Source organism: Podarcis raffonei, chromosome 8 (assembly GCF_027172205.1).
Source record: "Podarcis raffonei isolate rPodRaf1 chromosome 8, rPodRaf1.pri, whole genome shotgun sequence".
Taxonomy (NCBI): Eukaryota; Metazoa; Chordata; class Lepidosauria; order Squamata; family Lacertidae; genus Podarcis; species Podarcis raffonei.
Genome location: NC_070609.1, coordinates 75,239,343 through 75,255,862, shown reverse-complemented (window position 1 = coordinate 75,255,862; position 16,520 = coordinate 75,239,343). Strand labels below are relative to the sequence as shown.

Sequence of the window (16,520 nt, the reverse complement as noted above, 5' to 3'; positions counted from 1 at the left end):
TGCATCCATCTGAATGTTTCCACCGCAAAAACTTCAAATGTAAAGTAGCAACCTCAGCAATGCATTATGCAAACCACTCTAACACACAAGCAGCTCAGCAAATGCCCCTTCTTACTCATTTGAGAGCCAACAGTAGGAGAGAGAGTGCAGACTCCCAGGTTTTAATGGCAAATAAGAGTTAGTCGGGCATATGCTCTGCTCTGGTTGGTGGGAACCAGAAACTCTGAAAGCAGGGAGGTGGGAAGTTCTGTGGTCCTTCAGGTACTGCTACACTACATCTCCAATCAGCCTGGATGGTCAATGGTCAGAAGTGGTGGGAGATGGGAACCCAACAACACCTGGAGGACCACTACTTCCCCTGGTCTAAAGTTTTGTTTCAGAAGAAGCAGCAATAAGTAAGTGCATGTTACTTGTACTGCTAAAGAAAGGGAAAACCATGTTAGTTACAACAGGAGCAGGGATCCACTTTGTGCTCTTGTGAATCAATAACCCTTTCCCTTGAGGTCCAGAGAGTGATCTAGAGGGACCCAATGCTGAAGCAAAGCATTTGCAGACCTGGCTAATCCCTTGGATGGGAGACCACAGCAAACACCATCTTAGAGAAAGATGGAAGTATAGGATTTTTTAAAAATAAAAATAAATCAGACTTCGCCTTTTCAGAGACAGTCACTTATACGGTTGAGCCCAAACACCCATTTTGGTGACTGTGTTTATTATTTACTTCATTTATTTCAAATCATTGCTAAACCACTTAAGTTTTCTTTTTTAAAAAAAACACACCTGTAAGTGGTATAAACTATGTGCAGTGTGGCAACAACATCCCTTAAAACAAAAATACAAGCTAAAACCAACAAAATAACATAAAAGCAAGTAAATGGTCCAGCAAGTGAATTTCCTGCATAGGCAGGGGGCTGGACTAGATGGCTTTTGAGGCCCCTTCAAAGAGATTCTAAAGCCAATGGAAATGCATCCTTAAACATGGAACCAGTGCAACCCTGTGGACCCCTGCTCCTATTTTCTTCTGGTCTAAAGACCCACATAGTCAGCACCAGAAGTGGGGGAACCTGCAACGCTCCATATGTTGCTGGACTTCAACTCCTATCAGCCCAGCCAGAACGATCAATGGGGAAGGCTGATGAGAGCTAGAGTCCAGCTGCATCTTGGAAGGTCACGGCTTCTCTACCCCTGGTCTTCAGGCTATGTCACATTTTAGTTGACAGCAGCTACCCTTCCTCCATCATCATACCTTGCTGGTGCAGTTATCCTATATTTGGAAGCATTGAAGGAAGGAAGGAAGAAGATAAGGTTAAGTTTGTGGAGCGAGGAAGAAGAGGGAGTTTAAATAGGCATCACAGATTCACAGATGCACTTCCAGAGTTACTTTTCCAAGGAACCACATCAGTAAGCACCTCAAAACACTTTCCCCAGGTGGTAACCTTGAACCTATGGAGTTTACTATATGAAGGGGGGCTACAGTAGGGCAGGCAGCCTTAGGAGGGAGGGCAGGAGCTAGAGGGGCTTCAACCATGTCAATTTAAGAGCTTAGATGGAGCATAAGGGGAGAACCCTGCCATGTGCAGGAAGCTCAAGGACTTGGCATTATCAGACATACACAGCATGTTAAAAGCCTGGCTAACACTATACTCAGTGTTAAGAGAAGCAGTCACCTCTGAGCTAGGCTTTGACCATTTGGAACAGCAATAAGGAACCACTGGAGATTCAGATGTTGTTGGATTCCAACTCCCATTAGCCAACATGTCCAATGGTCAGGGATGATGGGAGTCTGAGCCCAGCCACATACAGATGCAGCCCAGCCCATGCCCTCTCTAGTTTAGAATTTTGCAATATAATGCCAGCAGTGAGCCTGGTGAGCAGGTTTTTTCAGGGACAGCAGCCTCATGGGTCAAATCAGGAGCTCTGCTGGCCCCGGTTAGTTCCCCACCCAAATCACCCCAAAATCAGCGTGTCTGAGGCTCTTTAGTAGGTGGGGAGAATTGGGGTAGAGGATCACTATTTCCAAATAGTAGATTTCTGAAGCCCTCTGCCTTTGGAAAGCTACAACAAAAACATTTCTACTTGGGCACTAAGTATTTTTTAAAACAGCTGTTAAAACACTGTCAGTTAACACACAATATCCTGCCACACCCTCCTGAGGCAGTTGTTATTTTATTGATGTCTTGGCATGTTACTAGAACCAGGTGGGCTTGTAAAGCTCATGGTTTTGTTTTGTTTTAAAAAATGAGTGTGAAAATAATTTGGACTTACCACTTCTGCTAAGGCTGAAATGACTTTTCCCAAGGTGGTGAGAGACTTGTTGATATTTGCTCCCTCCTAGAAAGGTAAATCAAACATTTGATTTTGAAGCTGTCCAGATATAAAAGGGAAGTCTGGAAAAATGAGACACTTCACCCCCACCCACCCCACTCTTTTGCTACAGGATATATACACCTATGGCATTAAGGATTCCACTTCTTTTGTACATTGTGTCTGACTCCATGCATGTTACAGCATCTCAGAACAGACTCTCTTTACCTAGTGGTCACCTGTGTTGGTCTAGGATCTGACCAACAGGTATACGTCATGCATAGGTCATCACTGCCCTAAAATTCCTGGAGATGCAGGCTGCATTTTTCCCTTCCCCCAGCAAAGCGGCAGGGACTCTGGTTTCACCTCTGCAAGCCATTAAGCCGCACGTACACAGGAGGAATAGAAAGGGCTAAGGATCACATAGAATCACAGAATCAGAACTGTAAAGTTGGAAGGGTCTCCCAAGGGTCATCTAGTCCAACCCCTTGCAATGCAAGATTCTCAACATGCAGTCCCTCAAATACTGGGTGGGACCCATGAGCAACAGGCACTCCAATTCAGGGTATCAATTGTCCTCTTATCTCATTTTCCACCCCCACCATGGCTGAAGATTGGCTAGCAAACATCTGGCCAGATGTTTTGAAAAGACAAAGGCTAAGGTCTCACTCCAAATTGGGTAGGGCAGCATGCTAAATACTGATCCTTGGCAATGCATCCAGCGATATGGCAACATCCAGGAATGTACTCATTACCAAGGCAGACCACTGACCAGTCTAGCGCAGTAGTGTAACTGGGAGTGGCTCTCCAGTCTCTGGCTGAGAAGGGTCCTTCCCATTACCTGCTGCTATCTGATCCTTTTTAACTGGAGATGCTGGGGATTGAACCTGGAGTGTTCTGCATGCAAAGTGGCTGCTCTTAACACAGACCTACATTCCTTCCCTGGCTACCCACAACATAGCAAAGCCAACTCATACCTTTAATCGGGTCCCTTTGGCACCAGTGGAGTCTGCCCTTTCACTCCCTGCAAGATCCACAAGGCTAATTTTGCTAACCTGTAAAGAAAAGCATGGTCAAATAAGGCAGGGAAAGAGAGAGATAGCCAGCAATTTTATCTTGGTCCCGCAGTATTCAGATGCCCAAGGTAAACACTCCTGCACAGTATCAGATGCCTGCTATAAAGTCCCAATAAGTTCAGCTTTCAGATATCCAAATACCTCCCCTATATTTTAGCCATTGCTTACAAAGAGGCAGATTTACAAATATGACACAGCCAGCATAACTGTCAGAACTTTATATATCACAGATTCTGCATGCTTGGAGGGGCTTCTATCGTCATAGAAGAGGAAGCTGCTCTACATATCAAGGCACCAGTGTCACCAGAATCAGGGCTGTCAATGGCATGCTAACACCACCCATCTCATGACCCCTAGTTTAACTGTTCCTTTTCTGATCACTATCCCATCACTTCATGCCTAAAACAAAAACCTCAAGCATAGCAATGATTACAAATACTTAACTGGGAATAAAACATGCAGCCTCAGCAGCTATATGCATCATTAGGATGCTGGCCATGTTTACTGTTTTGCCCAGAGGAATTTGTATTCATCTGGGATGGAATTTATATTGGGGGTGTGTGGGGAATTACATTACAACCACCTGGCCAGAAAATTGCAGGTTGCTAGTTTTGATTATCTTCACCTAATAAAGAAGTTAAGTCAACAACATGACAAGCAGGTCACCGTCCTCCTGTAACTTTGCAGAGTGTTAATGTGAGAGAACAGGTAATGTGTTAACATAAAAATAGCCCTGCAGCTGAATCAGGCCAAAGTCACACCTAGTCCAGCATCCTGCTCTCACAGCACCCAACCAGTTGCCCCAATGCGAAGCCTACAAGCAGGACCTCAGCACAACAGCACTCTCTTCATTTGCAATTCCCAGCAACTGAATGTATTCAGAGGCATACTGCCTCCAACAGTAGACAGAGAACATAGCCATTGTGGCTAGTAGTGATGTTCTTTTGAAGCCAGCCAAATTAGTGGCCATCACTACCTTTTGTGGGAGCGAATTCCGTCATTTAACTGTGTGTTGTGTGCACATTCAGCTACACTGGATGCCCATGAGTTCTAGAAGTATGAGAGAGGAAGAAAAACTTCTCCGTATCTACTCTCTTCACACAAATGCATCATTTTATGAAACACTTCTATCATGCTTTCCCTTACTCACATTTTTTCCTCGAGTAAAAAGCCCCAGATATTGTATTGTAGAGAGATAAATGTTTATTCTTAGAATTGAAATGTTCTATAAGTACCCCAGTTGCACAATGCACTGTGCTAAAGCTTCTCCTGTTTTTCCTCCAAAAGTAGCATTCAGGCCAGAGACTTCCCCCATGAAGAATAAGCTCCCCTTTTAAACATGCAAATCCCTCCACAGTTTAAAAAGGCGGCAAATCCCTCCACAGTTTAAAAAGGCGGCTTGCTCCAAAGGAAACTAGGCCAACAGGGAGGATGGAGAAGAAGAGAGAGAGTTAATGAGGCGGTAATTAGTTAAGCCCTGCCAAGCAGAAACACTGGCACTTCTGTGCAGAAGGAGCGGGGTTTACTCAGGCTCTCCTTATGCTACAGCTACAGAGATCTTCTTTCTTAGTGTTGTATCCTACTAAGGCCAAATTCTTAAGACATAGTTTAAAGTCTATCAGAGTGCTTTAAATATGTCTTAAGAATTTGGCCTTAGTAGTCATGGCTTCCCACAAAGTATCCTAGATTTCCTAGGAGACCCTTACTCCCCTCCCAGAGCTATAATTCTCAGAGTTCCCTAGGAAGAGAGACTGTTAAACCACTAGGAATTGTAGCCCTCTAAGGGGAATGAGGGTCTTCTAACAACTATACTTTCCAGAACTCTTTGGGGCAAGCCATCACTGTTTAAAGTGTTTCAAATAAATACAGTGGTACCTCGGGTTAAGAACTTAATTCGTTCTGGAGGTCTGTTCTTAACCTGAAACTGTTCTTAACCTGAGGTACCACTTTAGCTAATGGGGCCTCCCGCTGCCGCCGCTGCGTGATTTCTTTTCTCATCCTGAAGTAAAGTTCTTAACCAGAGGTCCTATTTCTGGGTTAGCGGAGTCTGTAACCTGAAGTGTCTGTAACCTGAGGTACCACTGTAGTGTATTAAATATAAGGTGTAAATATGGCCTTAGTTGGATACAACCCTAAGCACATCAGAAGGCAATCCAACCGACATTTCTCACCACCCTTGGGAAAGAGAGCGAGCAGTTCCCAACTCATGTTATGAGGGAAGTCCCTGATCTAGTTGCAAGGAGCTTGCTTTGCACCCCAGCTATTTCCCCTGATCCCCAACTCGGGAGTAGCCTACCTTCTCAGTGGAAAGGTCAGTTTCAAGGTCATGCTTCTTCTGCGTGAAAACAATAGTGAAGACTGCATGGGAACGGCTGCTGGTTTCATTCATGTTGGTAGCTGCCACCGTCCTTTAATACAGAAAAGAGAAAGAAAGGGAAAGCTCGGGGTTAAAGAACAAGAACACCATTGATGGGAAGAATCAATGGGAAGTTGGCATCTTTACCATCATACAAGGTCCTCTGAACCTGGGACTAGGTTAGGGATGGGAGAACCTGCAGAGCTCCAAAGGTTGGTGGATTACCAACTCCCATCATCGCTTACCAAAGCCATGCTGGCTGCTGCAGCTGCTGGAAGTTGGATTCTAACAATAGCTGGAGGACCCATTTCTAGACTGTGTTATGGACTGCCAGGAGTCAGGAGAGACAGCCAGACACATACCCTTGAATCCTCTGTATTTGTCTATTTGATTTGTAATCTACTTTTTGGAGCCAACCTTGGCTGAAAAGTGGGGGAATTCATTTGTATTAGCTCTTCCACAAGGGAGCTCAAGGCAGTGTATACAGTGCCCTCCCCACCAGGCACTGGCCACCCCCTCACCAGCTTAGCTTCAGCAAGCAGCTGCATCATTGTGCCCTAGGATAATCTCTCTTATGCCAACCTGGTCCACAGTTTTAATTTATAAGCTGCAAAACAGAACTAGTAAAGTATACCATGTTATAATAATAATAATAATAACAATTTATTACTTATACCCCACCACTGCCAGAAGTAGTTGAAGAGAAATATTTGATTGGGAGGAAAGAGAATTCAATTGTGTGCACTTGGACAATCATATCTTGGATTAACAAGCGAAGATATGGATGAGACTTTGGCCACAAGCCTTCGCACAAGCAAACCAACCAACCAACTAGGAAGTCTTCCATTAAATATCACTTCATGTTCTATCTGAACCAGGAAACTATTGTTCACAGGTTAGAAACAAGCCATGACATTCAACTATGTTTTGAAACTGGCTTAATACCCCATTTTGTTCTAAGCCTCCTAACCATAGTTTCCAGGTTCTGTTGAAATGAGAAACTATATCCAATGAAAGACTTCCTGGCTCACATGCAGGGTCTGACTGACTGGCCAAAATGTTTGTTAGGCAATACTCCAAACGGTTATATTCATAAGTTGACAGGGAAATTATTTACACTGGTGTACTAGCAAATATTTTTAAGACCTGACAGCTGTGTGAGTTGTGAAACACCAATGTCCCTGTGCCATGCCTGAAATAAGACCCAACCTACCTAGCTTTGTTCCCAGCATCCATGAGGTCCGCAATATCAGTGTAAGAAGTGACAGCAAGTTTCGACAGGTCTTCCACGTAGGGCCCAAGCAGAGGATGCTCCCGGACACGCAGATTCCCCTTGTTCTTGGGGTTCAGCAGATCACGGACTCTCTCACAGTAGATCTCCATGTAACTGACCTGCAAGAAGACACAAACACACATGGTTCAAATCTGGACAATTGTAAGAAAACCAATACAGGAAAATGATGTTAAGGAAGAGGTTTACTCAAAGCAGGTGACCCAGGGAGTATGAAGAGAGAAATATATTTAGAAAGATCCTCTTTTACAGAGTTAAAAAAAATCATCATCATTTAAGAAGGCTCCATTATTCACAATGATTATGTTTCAGAACAAGCAATCAATATGCACTTTGGCTGAAAGAGTTACGTAAGAGCTCTTTAGATTACTCTAGCATCTACAAAGAAAAATAACGAGAGGAATTTATCCATCCAAAAAGCTATTGAGCTAATGAGACCACCTTACGTAAGTCAGATCATATCACTGCTCCTTCTAGCCCATTATGGCCAACTCCAGGAATAGGGAAATATGTGGCCCTCCATATCTTGTTGGACTACAGCTCCCCTCATCCCTCACTATTGGCCATGCTAGCTGAGGTTGATGGCTGCTGTTATAGATAAATACCAGGGTGGACCTGATGTTGGGAAAAGTTTACTTACTCCTCATCCTGGAGAGGAGGCAAAAGACTTCAGAGGGCCCTGCCTGATCCTTCCAGTAGGAGGCACCATCCCTATCAGGAATGTCCTCCAGCAACATCTGGCAAAGGTTGATTTACAGCTTGGGTGCAAGGCACTGGGGGAGGGCGGGAGGGAGGTGCATACTGTAGTCACACAGGAAATTATAACCCATTCCAGGAAGTGGCAAAATTTCACCTCTGTTGCTCCAGCTGCTAATTAGGAAACCTGAAGAGCCACTCTTGGGTTCTAGACCTATCCAGGTTTTCAAAGAAGCATGTGGTGATAGCCACAAGCTTAGATGGTTGTGAAAGGTGGGAGGAGGAAGAGGTTGTTTTGAGATGGATAGACAGAATGTGGGCTATATGAAAGCTCCTAGTGCAGAGGCTGGGGAGCAATATCAGGAGAGGGCTATAGACTTCATGCTCTGCAAGTATGTATGTACATACGTACGTGTGTTTGTGTGCATACCCAGGCGTGTGTGACTGCTGCTTTGCCCCAGGCTACAAATGCAGTGTTGGAAAGCCTTTTTAGCAACCAAGGAAGGAAACGACAGGTGTGCATTGTAGCTGGAGGGGGCGTGACTGCTTCAGAGCCCAAAGAATGCGGGTGACTGGGGTGACCGGAAGGTAGCATAATAGAGCTGTGCCTGAACAAACGCGTTTTTCCTGTTAACACGACACAACAATGACAATTCCTAGGCTGTCTGCCAAGCCGATGCTTAGGAGGATGTGTGTCCATAAGTTGGCAAACGACGGAAATGCAACCTAGGTAAAAATAGCACACTGCTGCATGCATTTGTTCCATACGCTTTCATCAGGCCTCCTTATTCAACAGGCAATGGGGGCGGCTTCTGCTAAGTCCTCCCAGACTGGCTGATTTGGATAAAGATTTGGAGGAAGGGGACAGATTCTGACTTGAGGAGCTCATAACTGCACATAAAATCTGTATCTTTTGGCTGCATCAGAGTAGACTCATCAAACCTAATTTACTTGCATTGATGTCAATGGATCTACTCTGAGTACGATATAGCTAGAAACAATCCTTTATTATTTTGGCAGGCAGTGGTGGAACAACTGGTTTCCAATGTCAAATCTGAACTCCCTTCGCACCAAGTATTTGTAAAATAAAATTCACCATGAGCTTACAAATATAGCGCTGAGTTTGTCACCAGAAGACAGGGCAAATGAGGCTCCAAAGCATTTTTAAGGTCTAGAATACATGACCTACCAGCAGCTAGCACAACATCAACCTCTTCTTGCTATTTTAAATTGGCAGAGGTGGCCAGCAGTGAAGGAAATGAGGGAGGGGCTGGGGCTGGGGCTTTTGTGGGGAGCCTGTGGAGAAGAGAAATTTGAGAAGAGGGCAAGCAGTAGCATGAAGACTTAGGTTATATGGAGTTTGGAGTCACAGGTGGGATGGTCAAGTCTGGCTGGAGGGTGAAAAAATGGCATTAGAGACACTCGTGTTGCTGATGAAAGCATTTCAGAAGGTAATGGGTTATTCCTTAGACTGGGGTGGTGAACCGTTTTTAGGCTGAAGGCCATAATTCCTTATGCACAATATTCTGTGGGCCACTTAACAATGGTACGTGGAGCCAGAGGCAAAAACAGAACAAGAAATGTAAATGTTACCTTCCTACAGTAGGCTGATTTCTACATACAATCACACACTCCTCTCTCATTTGAGGAGGGTGTGAAGCAGTAGTGGGTGCAGTCTAGATCACCCCAAGTTCCTACACCATATTGTAACAAAGCCAATGCATGTGTAATGGAAATAATAACATAGCCTTCTCCTGCCTGCCCACGCCTCCATTTCCTCAATTCCTCTCATGCTTCCTTCTGCCTGTTTTAGATTGTAAGCGCCTTGGGGTAGAGACATACCTGCTCTTTGTAAAATGCCAGGTAGTGCTATACAGACACAGACACAGACACACATACAAAGCTGATCAGCGGGACCAAGGATTATGTCTCAATATCACAAGAGTTGTGCCTTAACAAGGCTTCCCTTCCAAAGTTATGTTTAAACAGTGTCCCTGAAATTCAACCAAGACACTTACCTCCACAGAGTAAGATATTTCCTCATTGCTGTTGTCATTGATCTTCTCAAACAGCTCTTCGCAGAGCTATAAAGAGATTAGAGAGAGAGCATCACTCTACAACCAGGGAGAAGGAAAACTGTAAGGAAAGTCCCTGCGGTGCTTAATCTACTATGCTTCCAAGTGTTTCTGTCCAATACATGGGGCCTGGCAGAGAGGCTGCTAATCCAGTCCCCATGCCCACACCCCCAAAACACACTTGACAGCCAATCCATTTAGCAGTTATGCAGATATTGATTATAACCAAATTCAACTTCAGCATGGGGGGGAAGGGGAAAATTAGAACTCCTACGTGGGCATTAGAGCTCCTAGGAGAGGGATAATTAAGATGTTAAATCTTCCCAGAGCCAGCTGTGAAAACACTTTGACTTGTTTTTAAGAAGAATCACTTTTGGAGTTGATCTGCTGGAATTTTAAAAGCAAAATAAACTCAGTTTGGGAGGTTGTTGGTGTTAGCAACCCTGTCAGCTAATGTACCCAGTTACTGATAATCTCACTTCTATACTTCTTCGTGTGTGTTTTTTTTATAATATTTTTATTAAACAATTTTTTATATAACAAAAACAAAACATACATGAACAAACATTCAACAATAATAAAACATAAAACAAGTACCATTTCATAACCCAATTTCTAAACCTTACTTCCTCGACCTCCTCTTACTTCCCGTTTCTGCATTCCAAATTCTTACAGTTATTCAGCGAAATCTTGCCTTATTTTATTATAAATTTATGCTAATCACCCTTATTCTCTTTGTCATAACCATTACTGATAGTAACCATTTGTTTTAATCCAACATCATTCTAACTGTCTCCAATTTTATAATATTTCTTTAAGTAGTCCTTGAACTTTTTCCATTCTTCTTCCGCCGCTTCTCTTCCCTGGTCTCGGATTCTGCTCGTCATCTCTGCCAAGTTCATATAGTCCATCACCTTCATCTGCCATTCTTCCAGTGTGGGTAGATCCTGTGTCTTCCAGTACTTTGCAATAAGTATTCTAGCTGCTGTTGTAGCATACATAAAAAAAGTTGTATCTGTCTTTAACACCCCCTGGCCGACAATACCCAAGAGAAAGGCCTCTGGTTTCTTGGGGAAAGTATATTTAAATACCTTTTTCAGTTCATTATAAATCATTTCCCAGAATGCCTTAATCTTCGGGCACGTCCACCAGAGGTGAAAGAATGTACCTTCCTTTTCTTTACATTTCCAACATTTATTATCAGGCAAGTGATAGATCTTTGCAAGCTTGACTGGGGTTATGTACCACCTATAAATCATTTTCATTATATTTTCTCTTAAGGCGTTACACGCCGTAAACTTCAACCCGGTGGTCCACAACTTTTCCCAATCAGCAAACATGATGTTATGACCAATGTCCTGAGCCCATTTAATCATACTTGATTTTACCATTTCATCTTGTGTATTCCATTTCAGCAGCAGATCATACATTTTTGACAAATTCTTAGTACTGGGTTCTAACAGTTCAGTCTCTAATTTTGATTTTTCCACCTGGAAGCCTATTTTTCTATCTAGTTTAAACACTTCATTTATTTGGTGATAATGTAACCAATCTCTCACCTTCCCTTTTAATTTTTCAAAACTCTGCAATCTCAGTTTGTCCCCTTCCTTTTCCAAGATTTCCCAATATCTTGGCCATTTCGACTCCATATTTAGCTTTTTAACTGCTTTAGCTTCCATTGGTGATAACCATCTTGGAGTCTTATTTTCCAGCAAGTCCTTATATTTAACCCAGACATTCAGCAGTGCTTTTCTGACAATATGGTTTTTGAAACTTTTATGCGCTTTAACCTTGTCGTACCACAAATATGCATGCCACCCAAAAATATTGTTAAATCCTTCCAAATCCAAAATGTCTGTGTTTTCAAGAAGCAGCCATTCTTTTAGCCAGCAGAAAGCTGCCGCTTCATAGTACAATTTAAAGTCTGGCAGGGCAAACCCCCCTCTTTCCTTTGAATCAGTTAGTATTTTAAATTTTATTCTGGGCTTCTTGCCCTGCCAGACAAATTTAGATATATCTTTCTGCCACTTCTTGAAACAGTCCATTTTATCCATTATTTGTAATGTTTGAAACAAAAACAACATTCTTGGCAAAACATTCATCTTTATAACTGCAATTCGACCTAACAAGGAAAGCTTCAAGTTTGACCATATTTCTAGATCTTTTTTCACTTCTGTCCAAGTTTTTTCATAATTGTCTTTAAATAAATTCACATTCTTAGCTGTCATATTCACACCCAAATATTTCACTTTTTTAGCCAGTCAACCCCGTCTCATTCTGAAACCTTTCTTTTTCAATCTGTGTTAGATTTTTCTCCAATACCTTAGTCTTTAACTTATTCAATTTAAATCCAGCCAATTGACCAAACTCTTGGATTATTTCCAAAACTCTTTTCGTGCTAGCTTCTGGCTCCTGTAATGTAAGTACCAGGTCATCTGCAAATGCTCTCAATTTGTATTGTTTGACTCCGACCTGAATGCCTTTAACCAACTGGTCCCTCCTGATCATATTAAGCAAAACCTCAAGGACCGATATAAAAAGTAATGGGGAAATAGGGCACCCCTGTCGTGTCCCTTTTTCAATCTTAAACTCTTCTGTTACAACATTATTTACAATTAATTTTGCTTTCTGTTCAGAATATATTGCACCTATACCATTTTCAAACCCTTGGCCTACCCCCATCCCCCGGAGGTTCTTCAACATAAAACTCCAAGAAATGTTGTCAAAGGCTTTCTCGGCATCCACAAATATCAAAACAGCCTTAGTGTTTATATTCACTTCCAGCTTCTCCAAAATGTCAATTATATTCCTTACATTGTCCGACAAATGCCTTTTCGGGAGAAAGCCCGCTTGGTCCCCATGAATCTCCTCCATCAAAACTCTTTTCAGTCTCTTTGCTAAAACATCAGCAAAGATTTTGTAATCCACATTTAGTAAGGAGATGGGTCGGTAGTTCTTAAGTTGGGTCTTTTCAGTCTCTGTCTTTGGTATAAGTGTAATGTAGGCCTCTCTCCACGTATCGGGTGCCCTTTTCCCCTTCATGATCTCATTACAGACTTCCTTCAAAGGTTGTATAAGTCCTTCCTTCAAAACTTTGTAATATTTGGAAGTCAGTCCATCCGGTCCAGGTGATTTGCCCAACGTCATGTTTTGAATGGCATCTTCTATTTCCTGTATTGATATCTCCTGATTCAAAATTGTCTTACTTTCCTGCGAGATCTTTTTCAGCCCATTTTTCTCGAGGAATTGTTGTATATCTGTTTCATTCTGCGGCCCTTGTGTATACAATTGTCTAAAGTAGTTCTGAAAACAATTCCTAATTTCTACTGGGTTGCATATGTTCTTTCCTTCCACTTCTAAGTTTGTTACCGTGTTGAGCTTTTGTCTCTTCTTTATTTGCCAAGCCAATAACTTGCCACATTTATCTGCAGATTCAAAAGACTTCTGTCTCATTTGTTTAATTTTCCATTCTGTTTCTTGATTCATCAGTTCCATATATTGTGTTTGGTACAATTTAATTTCTCTTAGAATCTCTTGCGATTTTGGCTTCAATCTTAATTTCCTTTCCCCTTCTTTTATCTTATCCAAAATTTTCTCCTTCCTCTCATTTTGCTTTCTTCTCTTTAATGTATTTTGTTGTATCAAAAACCCTCTCATCACGGCTTTGCTTGCGTCCCATACTATTCTTTTTTCTACTTTAGTCCTTAGATTAATTTCAAAATAATCTTTCAGGGTTTTTTGGGCCTTTTTACAGATCTCCTCGTCTCTAAATAAGATGTCATTCGTTCTCCATCTGAAAGAGCCAGTTGTTGTTTGCTTCATCACCATCTTTACTGCATTATGGTCGGAGAGAGTTTTTGGGCAGATTTCCACTTTCTTTATATTCGACGCCATACCGCTAGTCACCCAAATTTGGTCGATCCTAGTCCATGTCATTTTGGCTTCAGAAAAGAAGGTTCCCTCTCTCTCTAGTGGGTGTTTTGTTCTCCAAATGTCAATCAAATCCATATTGTCAGTCATTTCAAAAAAGGTTTTTGGTAGTCTTCCATCTTTTGTGACTACCTGTCTTTGTGCTTTGTCCATATTTGTTGAAACTACTCCATTCATGTCTCCCATCATAATCAATTTATAGTCCATATAGTCCATTAAAGTCTCATGCAACTTCTTAAAGAATTCTGTTTTCCCTTCATTTGGTGCATACACCCCCACTATCAGAAATTTTTCTCCTTGAAATTGAATTTCAATTGCCAAATATCTTCCTTGGTCATCTTTAAAAATTTGTTTCGGCTGCAAATTTTCCTTTACGTAGATCACCACTCCTCTCTTTTTTACTTTATCTGAAGATATAAATTCTTGTCCCAGTCTCTTATTTATTAACAATTTTCTATGTGCTCTTGTCACATGGGTCTCTTGTAAACAAATCAAGTCCAAATGATCTTTCTTCAAAGCATGAAATATATTTTTTCTTTTTCGGGGGTTGTTTAGACCATTACAATTCCAAGTTAGAAGTTGCAAAGCCATGATGGGGTTATTTAATTCCTCCTACAGCTCCCAATTGTTGTTCGTCCTTTGTCGGTGGTTCTGTGTCTTTGTCTAATCTTGAAGGATGTCCTTCTCCTGGATGGGTCTCTTTCTGTAGGTCTTCTTCGTGTTCTCCCAAGAACTTGTCTTTATCACTCACTGTTTTTATTCTTCTTTTCTTGCCTTTGTATTTAAAAGACAAGCCTTGGGGAAACTCCCACCTGAATAGTATGTAGTTCCTCTTCAGTAGTGTCACCAAATCCTTATAAGGACCTCTTGCATCCAAGATACTTTTAGGGATGTCTTTAAAAATCTCAATATAAGAGTCCTCAATCCGAAGGGTTGTTTGATAATGCAGGTTCAATATTTTATCCCTCTCTTCTTTGGATCTTAGAGTTATCAAGCAGTCTCTGGGTCTATTCTTCTTCTGCCTTGTTCCCAACCTAAATGCACTCTCAATTTTAAGCTCTTCTTCTTTCAAATCTTGCTTCCAAAAGTCAGAAAACTCTTTTGTCAAATAATCCACCAAGTTGTCTCCTTCTTTTTCCGGCACAAGTCTGATCCTTAGATTTTTCTCCTTGCGTTGCATGTCCTGCATAGAAAGTGTCAGTTCATACTCATCCAATTTCCTGTACACCGGTGGAAGTTTCCCTTCAACAGCAGTAGCAATTTCTTTAGCTTCTTCGGCTATCTTTCGCGTTGTAGATGAATCTTCCAATAGTTTCCCAATTGCTTCTGCATTAGAGTTCACTTTATTTCCAAGGTCAGTTATACTTTTTGTATTCAGATCAATTTTCCCAGAAATTTCTTCAATTTTCTTATTTGTTTCAGCACCTTGCTTCTTTAATTCCTCTAAAGAATCACTTATTTTTCCCAAGGCCTTTGTAAACGCGTCTTCTGAAGACATTGTTTTCACTCTTGCCTTTGTTGCAGCTGCAGTTCCCGGGGCCCCTGATACAGAGGCCCTTCTTTGCATAGAAGAGTCCACTTTGTATTGTCTACCAGATCTCAAAGTTGTTTCTTGTGGATCTTCTTTCTGTTTACCATCTGCCATAACAAAGTCTTTCGTTCAAGGTCATTCCCACACTCTTAAACTGTCAACAATAAAAAGTTCTCAGGTTTTAAATTCCACTTAGTTCCTGAAGCTGGCCAAATCCTCTAGAGGGCGCAAAATCAGTTTCTGAACTTTAAATTGTTCCCACACTTCCAAAAAGCAAAAGCCCTCCAAGTCCCTTACTTTGTAAAAGATCCAAATTAAAAGTGTCCTGTAAATGACTTACTATGTAACCAAATACGATGTTTCAAGTTGAGAGTAACCAAAGTCTATATGTCAGTTACTTTCTAACCTTATTTGTAGCAACCGTCCTTAGCCGGTGTCTTTCCTCCGGCAGTCCGACCCCCAGGTAGAAAAGCAGCAGTAATCAGTTCACTCTCCTTTAAATTAGGCAGGAAATCCCTTTAAAGCCTTCTTCCCCCCCTCCCCTGCCTTTTGGGGGGGAGTTCTTTGCTTGGTGTTGGGTTTCTTAGCTCGTAAAAGCTCCTGTCAGAAGTTACAGCTTCACTGTCTTTCGCTTTAATCTTGCTGCAGGACGGTAAGCAGACTTCCTTTTTAGTGCTTATCCGTCTCGGTGCCCAAATTCATTAATTTTGACGTCCAATTTGTAATGCAAACTCAATCCTACTCACGGAAAGTTGCTCTCTTTTAGTCCAAAATCTTTGGAAGAAGTCAGCGCTCTCCGCTGATGGCGACGCGGCTTCGCTTCGCAGGCTGGGTAAAAGCGACTCTCAGCACCGCTCCACGCACCCCTCCGCTGATCTATAGCCTTTAAAAAGGCTATTTCACAACGTCGGGGGGGGGCAAAGGTGCCCGCCGAGTCTCCGGTTCACAGGCTACGCGCCTGTGACTTTTAAGGGTCTTTGCTCCGCCGTGAGCAACAAGACCCGAACCCGCGAAGCAGATCTCTCCCGGAGCTCCGGGAGAAATCCGCCATTCAGCGCTGGCGCTAACCCGGAAGTCTCACTTCTATACTTCTTCGGTCACAACCACACTACACATTTTAAGTATTCTTATACCACTTTAAACAGCCAACAAATCCTGGGAGCTGTCATATGTGATGAGACTCCTGCTTCCTCCATAGAAATACAATTTCCAGAGCTCCCTAGGAAGCGGGATGGATTGTTAAACCACCTTGGGAACCTTG

At 42.3% G+C, this 16,520-nt stretch overlaps 1 protein-coding gene across 14 annotated transcripts in view; it reads right to left on the bottom strand.

The window, feature by feature from the left end:
* KIF1B (kinesin family member 1B) overlaps positions 1–16,520 on the bottom strand; it is a 140,360-nt gene that overhangs the window by 76,604 nt on the left and 47,236 nt on the right. For 10 of the 14 annotated variants that reach the window (XM_053400902.1, XM_053400904.1, XM_053400913.1 and 7 more), the window contains exons 5-10: positions 9,742–9,807; positions 6,950–7,128; positions 5,677–5,788; positions 3,282–3,359; positions 2,266–2,331; positions 1,247–1,264 (exon numbers count right to left, since the gene is read on the bottom strand). In XM_053400902.1, coding sequence (XP_053256877.1) covers positions 1,247–1,264; positions 2,266–2,331; positions 3,282–3,359; positions 5,677–5,788; positions 6,950–7,128; positions 9,742–9,807 — 519 coding nt within the window. The remainder of the gene's footprint in view (positions 1–1,246; positions 1,265–2,265; positions 2,332–3,281; positions 3,360–5,676; positions 5,789–6,949; positions 7,129–9,741; positions 9,808–16,520) is intronic. The other 4 variants (XM_053400916.1, XM_053400903.1, XM_053400912.1 and 1 more) reach the window with 1 other exon arrangement.